The 22,608-nt window shown below is 35.0% G+C and overlaps 2 protein-coding genes across 2 annotated transcripts in view; one reads left to right on the forward strand and one right to left on the reverse strand.

The window, feature by feature from the left end:
- The first annotated feature begins 2,660 nt into the window (after positions 1-2,660).
- Positions 2,661-9,421, forward strand: LOC123540980 (perlucin-like protein). The gene is made up of 6 exons (XM_045326323.2): positions 2,661-2,788; positions 3,027-3,121; positions 4,124-4,220; positions 6,844-6,961; positions 7,941-8,060; positions 9,304-9,421. The coding sequence occupies exons 1-6, from the start codon at positions 2,731-2,733 to the stop codon at positions 9,347-9,349; spliced, it is 534 nt and encodes a 177-aa protein (XP_045182258.2). The 5' UTR covers positions 2,661-2,730; the 3' UTR covers positions 9,350-9,421.
- An 8,729-nt stretch (positions 9,422-18,150) lies between these two features.
- LOC123540679 (uncharacterized) overlaps positions 18,151-22,608 on the reverse strand; it is a 37,387-nt gene continuing 32,929 nt past the window's right edge. Inside the window, exons 11-13 of the mRNA XM_045325900.2 lie at positions 20,983-21,115; positions 19,590-19,660; positions 18,151-18,797 (exon numbers count right to left, since the gene is read on the reverse strand). Of these exons, the coding sequence (XP_045181835.2) occupies positions 18,672-18,797; positions 19,590-19,660; positions 20,983-21,115 (330 nt within the window). The 3' untranslated portion in view covers positions 18,151-18,671. The remainder of the gene's footprint in view (positions 18,798-19,589; positions 19,661-20,982; positions 21,116-22,608) is intronic.

The raw sequence follows: 22,608 nt of genomic DNA on the forward strand, positions 1-22,608 counted from the left end.
GCCGCCATATTTGAAAATGCTGTGTTCTTTCCTGACGACCGTATCAAGGTACTTCCAGCAGCTGACTTCATCAGGAACTTACGAACTTTATCGTTTGCAAGCAGTGTGGTAATTTATAAGTCATATTTTGGTGTGTTTTATTTTAGATATATAACGACAGGCAAATCCGAGACTATTGATTATGTTCAAGTTGATGTGTTTAAGCGGAAATATACTGCGGGTCTATTATATAGTATGTGCCGGTCAAAGAAATGTATAAAGATAAAGTACAATTCGTGATGCTTACTGTTTGAGAGCGATTAGCGGTTTTGCAAAATTGAAACCGGTTTCACTTAGTCATCGAATCGGATCCGATTAACCGAGTAATCGTCCCAGTCCTATAAAGTACCTTATCCGTATGGAAAGATTAACTTGAGTTGCATCGTAAGCTCATATAAACGTACATGCGGTTTTTAACGTTAAGCTTTTATCTCTGTGTACATGTACATGCAGAGGGCGTCATCTGTTATACCATATATTTCCTGGTTGGTAATATGGCGTCTTTTTTTGTGGCAACGCCGTAGTTTTCGCGAACACGCCAACTCCACACATTCAACGCCTATGCAAAAATCAGCGATCATATACAATATCCTTTCCGCAGCCTTAACGTAATAAAACGTATTAGCGTCTGATGGCCCTTTCACGCTTCCATAGAATCAACATCTATTACATGAAATTTACTTTGAAAATATTTCTGAAATGTCTAGGTCTGCAGCTCTTAAATACGGTTATATCTTACATCCGAGGCATATACTGACACTCTCAGACAACATCAAACACGACCTTTTGAGCGATTTGATGAAGTTCCAAAATTATCAATGTAGTCTACCCTTGGTCCGTTACGGACTCCTGTGGGATTTGTGTTTATCCCGAACTCAAATATATTTTCATAGATGAAAAGCTGACATGCCATACTAAAGCCCAGGTAATTTCAATTCGTTAGAAAGTGCTGAAAATTTACTCCCCAATAGCAAAAAACAAAAAAAAAGTCCACGCGCATACATTTAGACGGGGTGACCCATGCGCATGACCCCTGACTATCTACGAATCAAAATACGGCTTTCGTTTTCAAGTTTAGCATTTCTACTTTCATTTTCTTTACTTCCGGAAATAGCTGAAGGTCGAGTGACGTCATTTTCTGTGTTATCAGAAACATATAATTATATGCCTGGCGAGATTGCATAAATATGTGCTGGCCGTCCTAAGGATATATAGCATAATCATACTGTATATATTTACAGATGATGAAAACATGCGTGGAATAGAAGACCGAGATATAGCCAGAAGAGAACATATTGCGGATCATTTTGATGATGACGTCCTCAACGGCATGATATAAAACGACAAATGGACAACACAAACGATAGAAGGCATAATAAATTATATAGATATTTCCGTTGTCTTGAAAACTATATAGAAACATTTTAGAATTAGTATGACAACTGAATGTGAACCTATATTATAGTATTGTAGGCTATATTATATAATGAGCACATTTTTCAGTTTCTAGTGTTTGTGCTATATATATATTATATATATATAATTATAATTATAATTATAATTATAATTGTTTTAGATTTAGGTATGACTGAATCATTTCACATAAAAACAAGGACAGATATCAAATAAGTTACGTTTTAACTGTACGGCAGTACTGTATCAATGTCGACATGAATTTTAGAGCTACTCGCCCACATTTTAGGTTGAAGTTTTCAACATTCATTTTCACCAAGTTTGGCATAGAGTGTATATGTGACACTGAAAAATGATAAAGTGGGTAAAAATAAAAGTTAGATATTGGTAAAAATGCAAGGAGAATATAAATTTTTCGCATTATTTCAAAAGCGTGGCAACGGTTTACTACCTTCTTCACAATATTTTTGTTTATTTTTATAGGAATAACTTGCAAAAATCTTATCTCAATAAAAGTTTGTACCACTAGTCACTTTCAGAGTACTCACTTTTAAGGATTCTTGGGAGAAATTATTTTTCGCTTAAAATGCGTGGGTTAGTACTTTTATGTACAAAATAACACATCCACAGTGTAACACAAATAGACTACGAGAACAACGCACACAAGTAATCCAACAACCTTGGTACACTCTGTAACAGAAGTCTAAAACTAAGCTTATGCAAATATAACGTTGTATTTGAACATAATGACAATTTAAAGAACGCAGAGGCCTCAAAACTGAAACCCTGCAGTCGTGAATTTACTGGTGTGTACATACCAGATATGTAAACAAAACTCAAAAGATAAAATAAAAAGAATCGGGCAAACGAAGAAACAAAACAAACAACATAAGTGGGCACCGTGTTTAAGGCGGTTTATTGTGTATAAAGACTTAAGTACCTTAAATACACCACCATGGACCTGAACATGACCGATATGTACACAAAATGCACACCTGAACTTAAAATATTAGAAGAAATAACCCATAATGATTTTACTGGACATTTTAAATATGATTTATATGCGATGAGTGATTCTCTTGTTTGCGTAATGGTAATCTAAGATCACTGCATGTGTAAAAAGAAAACCAAAACAACCGTATACATGTACATGTGTTTGTGAGTATATATGACTTGGACAACAGGAATGTATAAATGTTGATAAGGTATTTAAACAAAAATAGGTCAAATTGTATTCCCTTATCTTGTTCTCCAGGGTTTCATTATAAAGAGACAAACATGGTGGTGTCCGTGTTGTTCGGTATCCTCACTTTCACAGCGATCCATACAACGAAAGGTATCTTATACATTTGATTTGCATACAGTATTTAAAAGTCATATCACATTTGCAACAATTGGCATCGGGAGCGAGCAAATTTGATGGACAAAATCTCGAAGAATGTCGACGAAAAATATTTTAAAACCATTCTGTAAGGGAGCTATAACATTTTATTCCATAACGGTGTACATTGTCTCATTTATTTGAATAATACGTTTGTTTTGTCATGCATCATACATTTTTATACGTGTTTTAGCGTCATCAACATGTTGCCCTGATAGCTGGTTACCATTTAAAGGTTCTTGCTACCAATTTTACGATGAGGATAAAGTCGACTGGGCTGAGGCAGTGGTAGGTGCTCAGTTTTTCTGTCTGTAAACTTATTCCCAGTGTTAGGATTCAACGTGACCTTTTCGAAAACAATATTATGATTCTGTTACATTAATTCAATAGCGAGATTTTTTTGTGTTTTAAGTGTATCATTTCTGGAAAACATCAGCCCGCAAGTAAAAGAGCAGATACAGTAATATCAGACTGCAAAACAAGGGATTCCCCACACCCACCTCCATTTCAAAATGCTAACGTTCGAATTAGAATATCGTGTTTGGTTGCTTCACAAATGCGCGCTAAAGAATCAGGGAAGCTTCTGGAATGGGAAGGGTTCCTGTATCATGCACTATTATCCAACAATCTTCTGGAGTAGTAGCTCGTTTGTTTTATAATCGGAGGCGATTTATAATAAGCTTAGACATACGCACGCATGCGCGTACATACCTATCATATGGGTAAATATATCAGTAATTTTAGTTTGAGAAAATTGCAAAGTACAGAAGACGCAGACATCCCAGACGCTTCTCTGGGTTTAACGTACCAGATGTAAAGCACCCATACACGGGGAACTCTTTTACTCAATGGAAGTTTTTAGTTGAATGAGCGGGGGCTTAAACTCACGACTGCAGATTTCGTAGTCAAGCGTTGTACCATTGGACCACTGTGTCTACATTGTAACAACATCCACTAAGCACACTGTCTGAATTTCCATTAATTTTCGCTTTGTTATGAATATGCTGGGAATCCAACTGCAAATTTAGGAAAATAAAGTCTTTTTTGTCAACATATGTATTTGTCTTTAGAGTGAATGATGTTGAACTAATTCAGACAACAAATATTTGGTTATATGCAAAGTGTATCGATGTATAAATAAGATGCCGTTATTGGTAGCGGTAACATAACTAATACACCAGTTCAACGTTATCATACTTTAAAATATTGATTTGTTTTCAATAAAATTTATTGTATATTTTCCTCAGTTGTTATTTTTTTGCAAGACTCATTTCTCAGTGTACTTTGCAGTCAATTTGCAGACTCAAGAACAGCGACCTGGTTACTGTTGAAACGGAGTATGAGAGCAAATTCTTGAAATTCTTCGCCAGGAAACTTTTCAAACGCGGTACTTTACATTTGATAATCCTTGGCTGTATTTTAAGAACATTAGGAGGACGATTTGTTTTTAATGCAATTGATGTCACTAAATATAACAACCTTTACTGTTACTCGATTATCTGCTCAAAATGTACACATTTCTACAAACCTTCGTCACAATAGGTAAAACAATTCAATTTATAATAGAATTGAACGGATATATCCGAAACAAATATCTAATAGGAAGGGAATCTCTCTCCTCCACCCCGCTCTCTTGACAGTGAAACCTTATAGCAGTGTGCATACGGATGTGTACACTATGAAAATATGCACACAATATTTAGGCAAATAAAACAGTAAAACAACAAAGCCAAAATAAAAACAAAACCAAAACACAGTGTGACGACAAACGATAACATGTTTGATAATTATGATTTTCTTCATTAAAGCGTTTCAATACAGAAAATACTTTTGTAAAACATTAAAGTATGCATTTAACTTCTATAATTAACAACCTTTTTGAGTTCAACGATGCATGACAACCATAGCAATCAAACAATAATATAAACATGCTGTTGTTTAACTTATCGTGCGGGGGTAGTATTGAAACAATTAGAAGCAAAACATCACGGTGGAGTTTAAACATATTAATAATGCATCTACAGCCACTTTAATTCCTGCCGTGTTCTTAAATTACAAGTCAATTTAAATAAAAGTTTTCCCCACCAGGTGAATTACCTACACGCGTTACAGTAACGGAAGGTACACAAATACTAGTATGAAATATGAAACGAACCATTTTCGCATGTACTCAAAGCCTTCGCAGAAGACACGGCATCAAGGCATGAAGAATTTGATATGCCAGAAGACAAGTATCAAAGGCAGACCAGTCCCGTTGGGCTTTAAGAACGCCTATACTGGAGTATTCCATCTGTTCTGTCCAAATGTAAACGGATTGAACACCAAACACGCGGTCTGTCACAAACAGGCGTGTCATAATATAATAATATATTTGAATAACATGTTTTTAACTTAAACAAACACATAACTGGAACATTTTCATGACTAAATATCTTACGTAGATTGTTAACAACGTCTCTGTAAAAATCTGGTCTTGATAGGCCGTGTCGCTGATATCTTAGATTCTAAGAACAAATTTGAATTACGATAGTAAAATGCGGCAACATTTTTATTTATTTTATGATAACGATGTCTCATCTAAATGACTTTATTAGTTACGTTCACTGAAATCCTCTATGACTAAACCAGATTGAGTTAGAAATTATATCCCGTATGATAAAGCACAGGGTACGCTTCTAAAAGATGGATTTTTAAAATTTTAAAATTTCAAAATTGAAATAATCTCTGATCACAAATTGTATGTGAACAATATTTTTGTATACAAGGGCTGTTCTAAATAAAGTAGACTTTTTTTTACAAGCTTTTATACTTTAATGAAAGAAACAAGAAATAACAATCATGATGCGCAGTCTTTCCTCTTACTTCACTGCAAATGTGACTGTCAAAAATTATGCCTTCCCGAAATCAGCCACTAGCATTAAGCCAATACATGATGATCACATTCAAAGAACGTAACCGGCGTCGTGACTTCAGTAGGATAATTTCATTAACTTGCATTAATTAATATTTTTCATTTACTTTTAGAAATTAGATAAACTATGCATGAGTTATAATTAATTGTTCATTTTGAATTATGCAAATAGTATTACAAATACCCGACATCTTAAACAGGAACTCGCAAGTAGTCTGTTTGTATCCGTGGCGTCATGGATTGACGTTAGCGTACACTATCACTCGACCCGATTTGTTTTCCTATTAACAAAGAAGAAAATTGGTGTTATTATACAACAGTTCACTACTTGATGTACGTTACAGTTATCATTACGTCATTGCGACAAATGTCAAATAGCGGTGTGCCGAAAAAGAAACCCATACAAAACAGGCAAATATTTGCTGAATGTCTTCAAGGGCGTCATGATAATAAATATTGATAACGTGTTAGAATCGAAATAATATATCTCAAACAGTGATTTGCTCTTGAATAAAAACATTGTCGTTTAGATGCGTATTATTATATCACGTGCCCTCTTGATATATAATCCTTCGTATCTGATCTCCAAACCATAATTTTATTTTTGATTCTTTTTTTTTTTTTTTTTTTTTTTTTTTTGGTGGGGGGTGTAGGATATAGTTGATACTTTGCTATTTGTTTGCAATTCATAGTCATCTGCAAATAGTTTGTGTCACTTCGGCGTAATTTCTAATAAACCAATAACATTAGGATGCATAGGATTTGACTGCGGAAGTCTACATTATTTTTTAACAAACCCTGGTATAAGGAGATGAAACTCAAAAACATCAAAGAGGCAGTGGTCTACAAATGTATGATTTATTGAACTGAAGCTCACTTTAAAACAGCCTAAGGTTTATACTATATATATGTAAAATAAAAATGTTGTGTGAATTTTACCTCTAATACATTCCTCAGTCTTACAGAAGTATGCGAAAAACGCTATGTACTTAAATTTTGAGGCGAATTTGTATATTATATATACATTGCTGTGTCATCATTTGTGATACTTTAATAAGTAAACTAGATCTATTAATTCATGCAATTGATTTTCTGACAGATTCTGGGAGCAGAAACGTAACCGCGTTTTGGTTAGGGGCCAGTGATACTGACATAGACGGAATCTGGAAATGGGTATCAACGGACGAGGAGCTTACTTATACAGAATGGGATGTTAGGTTTGGTATAAATAATAAATGGGGTGTTAGATTTGGTATGAATAATGAATGGAATATTAAGCTTTTTGTGAAATATAATGAGATATTTATTTTTGCGTAAATAATGAATGGGATTGGTTTGGTATAGTGAATTGGTTTTTAGCTTTGTTATCAATAATAAATGTGATTTTAGATTTGGTTTATTATAATAAGTAATGAATGAGATATAAGGTTTGTTATAAATAATACTGGGATATTAGTTTGTTGCAAATAATGTTGGAATAATAAATGGGATTTTAGGTTTGGTGTAAATAATACTGGGATATTAGTTTGTTGCAAATAATGTTGGAATAATAAATGGGATTTTAGGTTTGGTGTAAATAATACTGGGATATTAGTTTGTTGCAAATAATGTTGGAATAATAAATGAGATTTTAGGTTTGGTATAAATAATACTGGGATATTAGTTTGTTGCAAATAATGTTGGAATAATAAATGAGGTTTTAGGTTTGGTGTAAATAATACTGGGATATTAGTTTGTTGCAAATAATGTTGGAATAATAAATGGGATTTTAGGTTTGGTGTAAATAATACTGGGATATTAGTTTGTTGCAAATAATGTTGGAATAATAAATGGGATTTTAGGTTTGGTGTAAATAATACTGGGATATTAGTTTGTTGCAAATAATGTTGGAATAATTAATGGGATTTTAGGTTTGGTATAAATAATACTGGGATATTAGTTTGTTGCAAATAATGTTGGAATAATAAATGGGATTTTAGGTTTGGTGTAAATGATGAACTAGATATTAGTATGGTAGATCTATAAATAACAAGTCAGTTTTTAGGATTTCTATAAATAAAGGTTTGATACAAATTATGAATAGGTATTCGGGTTCTTGGATATTACATTTACTGTAAATAGTGAACAGTGATTACTACAGCAAGATGGACCTTATAAACGCATCACGGCTCAAAAAAAATATTATTTCCATTGCAGCCAACCCAATAATAAGCCGGACAACAAAGAAGATTGTATGGCGTTGAATGGTGCTTACGATTTCAACTGGCACGACGGAGTATGCAAGCAAAGAGTTGGCTACCCTTTATGTGAGAAAAAGTAAGTAATGCCAGGTTACCAAACAAATAAGAGTCATTGCCACCAAGGTATATGGTGGCTAATTTGTGCCATTTCGTTATTTCGTTCTGTCACAGCGACATTCGGCGGCGCGACATTTGGAGGGCGACGTTTGTCGGTGCGACATTTGGCGGGCGACGTTTCTCGAGCGCCATAACAACAGAACGAAATAACGAAATGGCATAAATAAACCACCATATACCATGATTTCAATTCCTCTTATTTGATAAAGATAAAAGTAACCAATTGCAACCATTTATTTGAGGGAAAGTTGGTAAATAAGTAAGGATTATAAGGATTATCATAACGTAAAATAGTGAAAGCAGAATCAGGCTACCAATTATTCAATCGAAGGTCAAGTCGTCATCTTGTAATATCACGAATCGCCTAACCAATACATCACAATCATGGACGTTTATTACCTTTAGCCTGCTGGTGGCAAGTGATTCTGCCTTTGCGGCCAGTGCAGACCAAAATCTGCCTGCACGTCTGTGCAGACAGATCATGGTCTGCACTGTTCGCTGTTCAGTTAGTAATTTTTCAGGTCATTCCCGGTTGGTGGTCCCAGGATGTGGAATGAACTCCCCTATTAATAAAATTCCATTTACATATTTTCTATACTTGTTGGTACAGGCTCCATGGGTACTGTACCCTCATGGGGTAGTGTATAATATTGTTTCCTTTTTTCTTTAACAAATTAGTGATGGCACCATTAACCAGGGGGTTTGAACTTCTTTATGCAGCCCGTCTGTGCGTACCATGTAAATCTTTAAGCACTAATATCCGTCAATAGGGGTAGGATAGCTTCAGTGGGGAGAGTACTGTTATGGCTGTTCGTTTCCTTATTTCCTGATTTGTGCATTCCATTTCTCGGACCACCACCATCCACAATATCATTCATAGGTGTAAACTATTCATTCTTCGCACTCATGGGTTCTCAGACATTGTAAGTATCACGAAAAATTACTGTTATATACATTTATAAAAAAATATATTCATTATTCTCTACACAGTTCTTGATTTTCCTAAGAATCAATTTGTTCATAATACATTATTTTAATTCATATCTTTCACTTCACTGTATATATTAGGATGATTAGGGTGTATTTGACATTTGAAGTGTATTGGGGAGAATATAAATCTTCTTTTGGACCTTATATCAAATAAGATAAAAGAAAAGACGGAAAGTAAGAAAATTAAGTGAGATATATCTCTTTTATTACAGGGGAACGAGCGACAATGGTGGCGTTGGCATGCAGGTTATTGGTTGATATTTGTTCATTTGATTAAAATGTATCTTGAAATGATTTAATGATTTTTTTTCGATATAAATATAAACTAGGGAGGAATCTTGTTATTTCTTTCATTAGTAGGTTGGACGTGTTTTAAGCGAGAAACATGTTTTCTGGTGCAAAATAGAGAAAATTTGTTAAACGGAAATACTTTTAGATTAATTAAACGTATTTTTCTTTATATCTAGAACGAATATGTTCATGTTGAGGCAAGATAAATTATCTATCGGTGTCAATGGGTAATAAGGTCACTGAAAGGACACTTGAGAAACATACTTACTACGAAGTTGACCTTTCAAAACTTGTATAGATATTGTAGTACGTTTATCAATAGTTGTTCATTTGAGTTGTTAACGCCGGTGACAACGCAAGGGTTTGAGTACAGGTCAATTTTGGTGTTTGACATGCGGCCTCAAGATAATTTTGTATTTACGCTGGTACATCTTGAAGTCCAATGGGTCAAAAATAAAGCAGGGTATACTAATAATACTAAAAGGTGGTAAATATGAAATAAGACTACTATTGTTCCTTGCCTGAGACAAGTGACAAAAGCAGTGAATTTCATATACTTAACTTTCGGAAGCTGATTCTACCTTCATGGGATTGTTGAACAAATATGTAGATAAAAACCATCTACAAGGATATTTCTTTGTATTTAGGCATAAAGAAGCTAGTATGTAACAAGCTGACATCTAGCAAGCTGATATCTGACAAGTTGACGTCTAAGAAGCTAGTACCTGATTAGCAGATATCTGACAAGTTGATATCCGACAAGTTGGTATCTTACTAGTGGATATCTAACAAGCTGGTATCTTACTAGTTGATATCTAACAAGTTGGTATCTGACCAACTGATATCTGAAAAGCTGATATCTACATAAAATTGACCATACAATCGAATCGAAGAATAACTTAAGATGGTAAATAGAATTTTTGACATTTGAATTTAAACTAAGAACTGTTTCCTATTGTTTGTTTTTATTATTTAAAACGTAGCAATGAGAGACTCGTTTATTCCAGTGCGCTGTCAGACTTATTATCCTAATGATGACAGATTTGTCAAAACATAATATTAGGTTTCTGAACCCAGTACTCGAACAAGCCTACTACTGACATCAAAATTGACGTGTAAGTTAACACACTGGCGATACGAGTTTTTGCACCAGTCTTTTTAGCAAATCAAACGAAGAGCAAATAATGCATTAGTCAGATACGTAATTGAGATCGATAACAAAAGCAAACAAAAGGTGAGTTTGAGTTTAGTCTTGGTGGTTTTGTTCCACCACCATCCATTAGCTAAGTTTTAACTTCGTTCATCACACTGGCACCAGACCAGAATAAAAATGCCTCTGTACATGTTATACACTACCCCTAGGTATACTACAAGAACCATGGTCATGAAGGGGGAAAATACTAACCCATTTCAATCGCGCATTTCATACCTAAAACACACATTTCGTTAAATGTGATATTATACATGTGGTAACTTATCTTCCATTGTGTACCGGTCACATTTCTTCAGTATCACTCCGGGAGAGGTACGTTCGGTGGCAGGGGAGTGCAGATTTGCGAATTCCACATTGACGTGTGGGTACCAGTGTTGAAATATCCATAGAAATCTTGGTTTTGCTTATTTCTCTTTGAAACTACTATGGACTATTGCAGATACTATAGACTACATAAAGACAACTCTCCGGTCCTATGCACCTGTCGCTTTCCGTGCCAGATGTAGTGCAAATTGGCCAAATCACCCAAATTTTATAGACCAAAATTAGCCTAACCGGGCCTCACTTTGAACTCTGCCATTCATCCATTTTGTATTTTTAAATCCAATTTCGTAGCATTTATGTATAGTGCGAACATAGATGCATACCCAGGTGGTGTGGAATGTGTCTCCCAACCACCACTTTATTTCCCTAATTTTCACTTTAAAAAAGTGGATGGATAACAGCCGAGCGTCTGGCCGACTTTTTGTTCTGATGTTTATGTTTTAGCCTCAACCGGAAGTACGGAGCTAGGAATTTTAAAACACCCGCCATGTAGAATCATTAACCGTTCCTCATTCCCCAGATATATTAAAGAATTAATAATGATAAATAACCAGTAAGATAGATATGCCTTTATATCTATCCTGTCCTGTTTATACAGAAAATCGACAGGGGCCAAACTGCGAAACCGCTCCCCTGCCACCTTTCCAACGTTCCAACGTAAGTCAAGTCTCAACTATGTCGTGTTGCAAACTATCACCTGCAATTTTATCATGTGACCTCACTCCACAGGAAAGTGTACTGAATTACGTGTTTCGTGAAGAAATGTATGTTTTACGGGAAATACAAATTTTATAATGCAATTTGCAGCAACTGTATGACTTGTAAGGGCTACATAGTGAAATATCTGCTCTATGTTTCCTACTAAAACTGAAACGAAAGTAAAATTTAGCTAGATATATTTATTTCCCATTGATGAGTAATTACATACATGTACCATCAGTTAAATGTTGTCATGTGCTTTGCTGGATCTACATTTGTATCTACAAAATCTTGTCATATTCACCCGTTTAGCATTTAAATGTACATATTTCATTTTGAGGCAAACTCTAAACGATTGTTGCAACGTTTCATCAAAAACTAAACCAATGTTACTGTTTCTCACCATGTTACTAAATATGGCTAAATAAAGGCTCGAACCCACATCGATGAGGGGCAAGTGATTTGAAGTCAGCAACCTTAACCACTCGGCCACGGAGGCCCATGGAGGTTTGAAAGTTCAACAACAGATTTACCCTGCAAAGATATGTTTGAGGGCATTTAAAAATACATAATTATGTGAAATAAGTGGACAACAGTTTTATGAAAAACTTATTTTTTAAGACACAAAAACAAACGCTTAGATTCAAGACCTTATGCGTGTAAAACATGTAGTAAAAGTAAAAGTAAAAACGCATATTGAAGCATTATACGGAGGATAAAAAACATTTAAGTGTGACAATTGCGAAACAAGGGGAGGCATTGTCAAAACACGTCGACATTCGATCGTAATTAAGCGAATATATGTCTAAAGTCTTTGTTCTGTCATAAGACATCATTGATAAAGTTTTACTGGGGAAGCTTGATTATTCGTATCAGCGTCTGTATTTAAAACCTTTAAATGCGCCCCCTCTGCTTAGTTCAGACTTTGCACGTTAGATGCTAAGTTTTGTAATAAATATTTGTTTGCATTAGCGTCATATATTTAAGCTTGCAATGTTTATATAACCTGACACTGCGCTGTCATCATCTATTTTTCTCCCCTTTGTCATTTTTACCTTGATTATTGTACTCAACCTTTCGTCGGCATCGGCATCGGGGTTCCCGTCTGTTCCGCCGTTGCACTAAAGTTTTATTGCACGCTTATCATTTTCACTATATCTTTTTAATCACTGTCCCTATCATCCTCAAACTTCACGTAAAGGTATAGGAAAGGGCTAGATATCTGGTTATTTAGGGTCAAATATCTTAGAGGTCAAGGTCATTGGGGCAAATATTTTAATAGTGTCGGCATAAGTGTTTTGGGAAGCTTCTCAATTTCACATAATATTTGGTCTTGTTATGGGGCATAGATTCGACAGTTTGGGTCAGGCACATCGCATGTTATGATCACTGTGGTCAAAAATTGTAACAGTGCTGGTTTAAGTTTAATAGCAAGCTTTTTAATTTAACTGTATCTACTACCCCTATAGTCATCATATCTCTCGAAGCGGTTGATTAATAGTTCAAAGTTTTATGGCGCACTGCTCAATTTAGCTTTTTTAATACAGGTATCGAACATATCCACAAGTCTAACACCTACCCCCGTTTCGAACGCTTACCAATCGTTCATCTACCTCGCGAAACCCCCTTTACATACCTCACATTCCCTAACACTTATTTATATTCTATATCTCATACATATATTTCAGTATCCTGCATCCGCCCCCCACCTCCATGTGCTACTCATCCCGCTACATGTACACTTTTCTGTTTATTTTTTTTACATTTCTCACATTTACTTATATCTTATCCGGATTGTAAGTATCTCTCATACTCCCTCAATCCCCGTCCCAACCACTCTCCTCCACACCCCTCCCCCACCCACATACACATATAAACACAACCTGCTATCCTTCTTCCCCTTCTTAATTTCTAACACTAACTTTTTACTGATTTTTTTTCTCATCCCATGCCTAAGTGGATTCCATCCCATTGTGGACTTGCAGGCAATGAAGAGGCAGACAAACTGGCTAAGCTAGGAGTTCAGTCAGAACAACCAATAAACTGCATGTGTACTTGCACGCAGACCAACAACATAATGTTTGTAATAACTTTCCAGGTCCCGACCTTACTTAGAAAATAATAATTAAGGAAGACAAATTTCCATAAATGCTTCATAACCTTAGGACGGCCAGCACATATTTATGCAATCTCGCCAGGCATATGTATGTTTTTGACAACACAGAAAATGACGTCACTCGACCTTCAGCTTTTTCCGGAAGTAAATAAAATGAAAGTAGAAAAGCTAAACTTGAAAACGAAAGCCGCATTTTGATTCGTAGATAGTCAGGGGTCACGCGCAGGGGTCACCCCGTCTAAATGTATGCGCGTGAACTTCTTTTATTTTTTTTTATTTTTCAGCACTTTATTACGAATTGAAATTACCTGGGCTTTAGTACAGCATGTCAGCTTTTAATCTGTGAAAAAATATTTGAGCTCTGGATAAACAGAAATCCCACAGGAGTCCGTAATGGACCAAGGGTACATTGATAATTTTGGAACTTCATCAAATCGCTCAAAATGTCATTTTTGATGTTGTCTGAGAGTGTCAGTATATGCCTCAGATGTAAGATATAACCGTATTTGAGAGCTGCAGACCTAGACATTTCAGAAATTTTTTCAAAATAAGTTTCGTGTAATAAATGTTGTTTCTACGGAAGCGTGAAAGGGCCATCAGACGCTAATACGTTTTAGTTCGTTAAGGCTGCGGAAAGGATATGAGCAAGTTAATCGGACATATTTTCACGCCTGCATAATCAAATTAAGCGTATTTTAGCTTAACAGCACAGAACATATTTTAAATGAGGCGAGTATGCACTACAAGGCATTTTAGTATTTATCATGTCTCTTTCCCATCTTAGGTAATCCTAATTCATTACATAAATTACATATGTTATGCAAATTTGCAAAAGAAAAATTATATCTTTCGTTTTGGTAGGGCCGAAATGAATGTTGTTTATATAAGCACTAATTCGTCCAACCTGTGTAAGGTTTTGTACTTTTGCATTTGTTTTGTGCTTTGTAATATAGCAATATGAAATACACGTGAAACAAATGACATTTCAATTTCCTAGCCTGTTCTTATATTATTAGTTGTTCATCGAACTGTGATGCGGTGTTGTCAACTTACGAATGCCCTGCACTTTTTATACATATATAGATAAACTGTTTCATTTTTTAATGTAGTTGCATATAATTGAACCTGAGAGTGTACAAGAAATAAAATGCAACCATTTTTATAAAGCTACCATTTTTGCTTAAGCAAGAGTCCCTTAAATATATGTTTTAAATTATACACTCTAATCCAAAACTAATCATGATAACATAGTACTTTTGCAAACGTATTTGTTTACGTACGGCACCGAATCCCTTTTCAATGGCAGTTCACACCATAATTTCATGGCAACGTTGGGGTTGCATCAACGGCACTTCCGTCCGTTCCTAGCATCATTAGTTCTGGCATAGAATTTTCAATCAAAGAAGTGAATGAAATTTTAAGGTATAGCAGAAAAATTTTGTACATGTATAAACTGAATTATTGGGTGTACTCGTTTACAGCGACAATGAAAACATCACTGATTATGCTAAGAATGGTTTTCGTTCACAGGGTTATCCATTGAGTTTTCTTATTTTTTTTTTTCTCGTTTTTTTTTCTTTCTTTTTTCCCTTGTACATTTAACATGTGTTAAGTTCTGCTCGACCCGGGGCTAGAGAGCGTGGACGGTAGCATGCGTTTCCACTACCGTCCATGAACAGGCCCTGCAACATTTTCGTTTTTGTTGTGTTTAGTTCCCTGTAGAGTTTCCACTTTTTCTATTTATTTTTTTTCTATTTCACTTATGATTTTGATGGTATACCACGTTAATATGAGGAATAAATAAGCGTTTTTAACAAAGTTGCTCGAGATGTTGGATGTAAAAATTCACTTCCCTTTTTATTGTTAAACATATGTTTGTATATCTCACGACATGTTCACTGCTATTAAGTAAAACTTTATATTGGCTATTGAGATTTATTCTTAGCTCTGACGTAGTTGGGGGTGTGAGGGGGAGGGGGGATGAGGGTGGGGAGGGTGCCTTATAGTCTAATGGTTTAAGTGCCGGCTGCTCAACCTGGGGTAGTCAGTAGTCAGTCCCACGTGTTACGACCACGCCTTCTTATATGGCACCAGTATTTGTTTTTCAAGGTAGCCGACCCGAAAGTGATTCAAATAAGCTTGAAACTTTATCCAAATCGAGCTAAAATAGAATTTCTATAAACTCGCCCTTACCATCTGTTTTAAAATGAGAATTATGCACTTGTATTTCAAAAGAATGATAAAAAGTTCAGTAAAATATCATATCTGAAACACGCGTTTTTATATATTTACATACTCCCAATTAGCAATTACTACTCAATTAATGCAACGTCGTGCTAATATTAGAAACGTCAACGTTCGAAAATATTACGGTTATATTTAGACGACGTCGTGAACGTCATTGGCAATTTTGAATTTATAGTGTGGCAGCGAAAGGGTTAATATACGCTGTCAAGGTCATAGGTTACATGTTACCTTAAAAATGGCATGTATTCATTATTATGGCATCTGATGCTGTGTCAAACAAAAAGACACATTTAAGATTTGAATTCTGTCAAGGTAACATAATGATAAATGTAATACTTTATTTATGAGTTTCGTTGCAGATCTGTATAAATACTCAAAACGATCGACGAGAGCTGGTAACATATGATTGTGCCATCGTTTAAAGTTTGCAACGTATTCTGTTAGACTTCGTAACATTATAAAGAATATCTAGGGCTTCATTTTAAACTACGTGTACAATAATGATTGTAGGATCACTACTGACCACAATCAAACATCTCATAATGTCTACACGTATAAATGTCGGAAAACATTGTGCCTTATGTTTAGTTTTAAAGAATATGTTCATTTCTTTAAATTGTGGTATAATTGATCTGACTGGATGAAATATAAACCAGCTGTTGATATACTATGAGATCAATGGGTGACAGGGAAAGTTATCTGACCATGTCAGTTGCTGATGTTCGTTTAAAATCAAGAAATTGATGTCATATTGTAGACGTATGAAGCGACACAGAAACATAATTGTTGAGACACCGTATAGTGTGTTGTTGATGTTTTGCAACACGTGTCGTTGAGACTTGACTTGCGTTGGAATGTACATCTCCCGGGTTGAATATTTCTTATCATAGAGAAATAAGGCGTAGTTTATAGTTTCATCAACGTTACAGAAAAAAAAAATTGCACGAACTTTCTTAATGAAGTTCCGATCTATGATTGGCTAATGAGAAAATTAAGTCGTCGTTTAACTATACTTATATGCTAAAATGTGTATAATATATATAATATAAATGTGCAATGTGAATTAAATAAAGAATAAAAATGTGTACCAACGTATGACTTCAAATTCAAAATCATTTCATAGATGAATTTCGTTCATCATATCTCAGTTGTCTGCTTCAGTTAGGCAGTCCTTGAAAGAAGGGACAAACGCTACGGCGCGGTGCCTAAATGTGATTACGATAACTCCATAAAACATCATTTTTTTGTGATTTTCAGTTATCTGATGTAAGATTAATTTTAGTTTATTCTCAATGGTAGACAGTCTACCGGGGTTCCCGAGGCGACGGCTTAAAGTGATTTTAGATACTTTAGTAGTATCTTTTTTAAAACTAATTTCGGGCCATAACGTATTTTTCCTATGTAAAATTCTGTCCCATAAACATTTAAAAAAAAAATTTTTATATTGAAATGCTGCTTTAATGCTTAGATATTCTGAAAGGTTTATAACATCGAAGAACTGTAATTTATAAAATGTTGGTGTCCGGCAACATAGCAGAAATGAAAAATATCATACTAATTAAGGTATTTTGAAATTAAGTCTTCTTGAAATAGTGTATAGAAATTGTTTCATCTTATATTTTAAGAAAAATCAAAGAAACACTCTTAGATTGTTACGGAATAGGTGGTCTTAACGGTAAACTTTCTACGCAAAGCTGAATCATTGACTGTCAACCAACTGTTTGGTAGAGAAATTGTAATAAGAGAGTTCATATTTGTATATGTATGCGTTCATGTAGACACTTTATTTGATTTGCTAAAAGTGGGTGTCAAATGACACCTCACAAAGGTTTTTTTTACATATATACTGGTATTTATAATATCGAACTATAAAGGCGGAATATTAACCATAATTGTTTTGATTTATGCTAACCTTGAAAAGCCGAAAGCACTCGGGTTTGTAATCAACTTTTGACACACCGAGTTTGACACACCGAGTTTGAACACACACACACACACACACACACACACACACACGCACACTCTCTCTCTCTCTCTCTCTCTCGCTCTCGCTCTCTCTTTCTCTCTCCTGACTGTATTATTAATTATTTTGTTGACAAAAATAGTTGGTATAGATATACCAAGAAGCATGCTTTTACAGCGTTGTAGGGCATATAAAACACTCCTTTTCTAAACATTTTTATTTATTATCTTACATGGCATATAGATAAAGGCTAAAAGCTACATTTGTAGATATATGCATAAAGCTAAACAATAGATGCATAAAGCTAAACAACAGAAAAAAAACACGACAGATATGTATATAATCAAGTACAAGGACTTTTCAAAGAAAAGAAATGTTTACTTTTTTATATAAAAATATATTTCCCACACATGTTCTTATACCTTCTAAGCTTAAAAGTAATAGACGTCTTTGAAAAATTCAAACATTTTACTCAGATTATATCTGTGAAGGAAACAGATTTAAGATTCTGTAAAATATCAAATATGTAAAATGCTATATATCCGAGATATGTGTAAACAAGAAAAGTATAAAAATGCAGAGAAAATTTATATCAAGTTCAGGAAATGATGACACGATGACGCATGTGACCAAAAGGGCACAGTATATTGATTCTTCGGTTTTCAAACATCGACTTGAAATCAATCATAATATAATTATGTATCTTCGTCTTTGAGCCAGTCTGTATTTAGTAATACCCTTTGTTTTGTATGCCGGTCATAGAATCAGTTGATGATTCTGGGGGAGATGTACTCAGTTTTACGGAAAGGAAGATAGCAGCAATGAGTACAGCTGTCAGCAGTGCCACCAATCCCTGAAATAAAATAGTGAAGAAATAATATACTCTCATATTAACATTTTAACAAGAAAATGGACATGTGTATAAATGGAACGTAAAGAGTGGGAATAAAGATCTCGCGTGATATAACTGTTCACTTCTGGTGTTGGCATTTTATCGGCATACTGATGTTTTGTTTTTTTTTTTCTTTCAACTTGTCCGTAATGCTATTTAGCTAAGTCATCGAACAATATGGAGATATGTAAGCAATTTCTGTTCATTATCAGTTTTAGAACAGTCTGCTGCATGTGTTACGTGCTTACATCACTCTTTTAATCAAAGGAAATATCACTTTACGCATGATCGTATCCAACTTTAAACATGGGAATATTTCACCTATGGTCGTGAGTGATACAAGTTTACACACAGAATTCTAGCTTTGGTCGTGAGTGTTACAGGTTTACGCATGAGAAATTCCTTCTACATTACACATGGAATATTCAGTATTTGGTCGTGAGTGATATAAGTTTACACATGGAATATTCCAGCTTTGGTCGTGAGTGATATAAGTATACACATGGAATATTCCAGCTTTAGTCTTGAATGATATAAGTTTACAAACAGAATATTCCTCCTTTGGTCATGAATAATATAAGTATGCCAACAGCGTGCTGAAGTAAACCAGTTATACTTACAGAGATATGCCAATAGTGTGTTCAAGAAAACCAGTTTAACCTACAGAGGTATGCAAATAAGGTCGCAATTACAGAGGTGTGGCTTATAACGGGCCTTATTTACAAAACAGAGACCAGCAAAGGTCGTACTTACAGATGTGAGGCCAATAAAAGTCTTCTTCTCGAAACAGCCGTCAAACTTATCTGTGCTGGTCCTGTTCGCTCCTAAAACAGTACAAATAGTACAAGTTAATGATCCTTGGTCAGGGAAGAGAAATTGGCGTCCTGTGTTGATTACTAACAGGCTTAAATATTTAATGGCTATAGGGCGTAGCCAGAGTGCTGGTTTTGGATTAAAGGTGCCAATACCGGCTGAAAACACGACGTTGCTGTTTTATATTTACAAAATTATTAAGGCAATCGAGGTTTTGTTATTCTGATTTATCACGGTTCAGCGTTCAGATACGTCAGTTGAACCATGAAAGCGTTGGCCTGGGTAGTTAAATATCCAGGTATCTGAACGATGATCGTGGTAAATTAGATGGTAAAACACAAGAAATCATTGATATTTTTCATTCTTACATATGCTCATTGAAACATTTTGATAAAGTATTGGGTTTCTTTCTTTTACCCGAATAGTAATGAACCGGACGTCATGCAGCAATTTGACTTCATAATTAACGTCATATTACTTTCTGTCAGTCCGTGCGCCATTCGTTGTTTGTCACAGAAAACACATAGCTTGACATTTTCTTTATCTAACTTGCAATCAAATCAAGCTATGTTAGAATGTATACCTAAACATACAGTTATACTAACATTCGGCGTGTTTGAATATTCATAGAAAAGGGTAGACTTACAAGCGATTTGTTTTTTTTTTCAAAAAGCACAGTTAAGAATTAATCGACGATAAATATGTGCGCTCTGTATGTCATCATGACGAGGTTAACATTTATTCTTATTTTATGAAAATCCTGCCAGTGGTGCATGGAAAGTTAAAGAAAAACATAATAGCTTTTTATATAAAAATTAAAGTTCTACATTTGGCAGAAGTGCGCTTGAAAGTTTCGATGCGCTTGATTGTGAAATAGGCATATCTGACGACACTATAACTATCACTGGATTGATAAATACTGGCTCTATGGATGATGATATAAACGTTTGATTCTAATCTTCTCAGTAATTTAAAAGCGGTACAGGGAACCTTCGTCAGAAATTAAATGGTAAAATTAGTCTGTTTAGAGGCTTTACGCAAACACAGATAAAGCCACACATCGCAAAGTAAGCCAACATTAAGAAGAAATTGTAGTGTAAAGATCTACAACAGTAGATGGATTGATTCAAATAGCCATTAAATATCCATCTACACGTACATTTTGATCGTTTAAATGGGAAGAGGGTGAAGGGGGATAAATACGAAATGGGGAAGGGGGGGGGGGGGGCATAAAGTGTGGGGAGGGGCATAAAAATGGGGATGATCATTAGAATGGGAGTTAAGACAAGACGATATAAACATACGAACAGAAACGAACAAAACAAAAACATACCTGGCATCATGACTTTCACGCGAACGGACACTTCTGAGGGTATCTCTGGACCAACTTTGATAGTTTCTCGCCTTTTTCTTCCTGAGGGTGGTGGGCAAGTCGGGTAGTTATTGCTTCCTCCAGCTTTATCAGCCTTTATATAGAAAAACAAACTGACTAAAGTATAGAGTAAAATAAATATTATCAATTCTTAGTCTCAAGAACAAAACTGGCAATTCTGGAGGTGATTGCGATTGAAGATTTATTCATTTACAACCGCTATGATTTTTGACATGTTCGAACATATGAATATACAATGTACTAGATGGTCGCTCAAAGAACATTATTTTAACATCGGACGAACAGTTAGGGGTGAGATGCCGTTGGAAGATTTTTTAAAAGTGATTAGAACAAATTTTGTAAAAGGTCACCAAAAGAAAATGTGTGTAAAATTATTGTAAAATCTGCCAGCATTTTATGACAAAAAGCTATTTACTATAAAAGAGAATGAACATGTGGTCTCCATGCTTTTTACGAATCAGAATAGTTCGGATAAACTTGGTAGAGTTTCGCCCAAGAAACTATTTTAAGATCTAACCAGCGTTTTAACAAAGATTTCTTTTAGTGACCATTTTGTTGTTTTCTTGTTTGCTTTTTTTTAAATTCTGAATAGTTAAAACACCCTTCGTATAGGGTCATTCAAAAAGACTTCTTTAAATTTGTCTTAAAATCTGGCAAGGTTTTTCTTTTTAATTTCTACAATATACACACAGGAAAAGTAACCACGCCCTCTGGTGACTATGCTTCTGACAAATAGAAATAGTCCGATCAGTCTTGATATATTTGCTTTTAGTATAAGGCAAGAACATACTGAAAGTTTATACTTATGTTATATTTTATATATATTATACACAGGGAAAAGTTACAATGCTCGAACAGCAATATTTTCAACAATTCTGGTAATGGGTCACTCTTAAACTAGCGGTTAAGGTGATGGCTATGTTCCAAGATGTTTATATTTTCTAATTTGATGGCCCCTATGTGCATAACTATCCAAAAACATCCAAGTTAAGTTTATCATCTCAAACTAACGGTTTCATGTCGTTGGAAGAAAATGTAAAAATCTTAGACGGACGAACTGAAGACGGTCTGTGAGTGATCATGAACATTGTGTGCTAAGATGAGCTTTAAATATATCGGCATCATACTGTTACTAATAATATTAAATATCGTTCTAGGTCTGAATGTCCAATTCCGTCCTCGTTTGAATGTCCAATTCGATTCCAGTTTGAATGTCTAATGTCGTTCTGGGTTTTAATGGCCACTGTAATTATCGATTTTAATGTCCAAAATCGTTCTCGATTCAGATGTCCAATGTCATTCTCGATTCGGAGATTTAATGTCGGACATCCAATTCGGACATTCAATTTTGTTCTCTATTCGCACATCCAATGTCACTTTCGATTCGGACATCCAATGTTTCTCGATTCGGACATCCAATGTCTTTCTCGATTCGGACATCATAGGTCGTTCTCTGTTCGACATCAAATGTCGCTCTCAATTCGGACATTTTGTTCTCGGTTCGGACACACAATGTCGTTCTCGATTAGAATGTCCAATGTAGTTCTCGGTTAGAATGCCCGATGC

The sequence above is a fragment of the Mercenaria mercenaria genome, chromosome 16 (assembly GCF_021730395.1).
Source record: "Mercenaria mercenaria strain notata chromosome 16, MADL_Memer_1, whole genome shotgun sequence".
NCBI lineage: Eukaryota > Metazoa > Mollusca > Bivalvia > Venerida > Veneridae > Mercenaria > Mercenaria mercenaria.

Bases quoted from the DNA above. Each gene is read 5' to 3' on its own strand.
- LOC123540980 (XM_045326323.2), top strand. From the start codon at position 2,731: ATGGTGGTGTCCGTGTTGTTCGGTATCCTCACTTTCACAGCGATCCAT. The intron at 3,122-4,123 runs GTAGGTGCTCAG...TGTACTTTGCAG, and splicing joins TCGACTGGGCTGAGGCAGTG to TCAATTTGCAGACTCAAGAA. The intron at 8,061-9,303 runs GTAAGTAATGCC...CTTTTATTACAG, and splicing joins TACCCTTTATGTGAGAAAAA to GGGAACGAGCGACAATGGTG.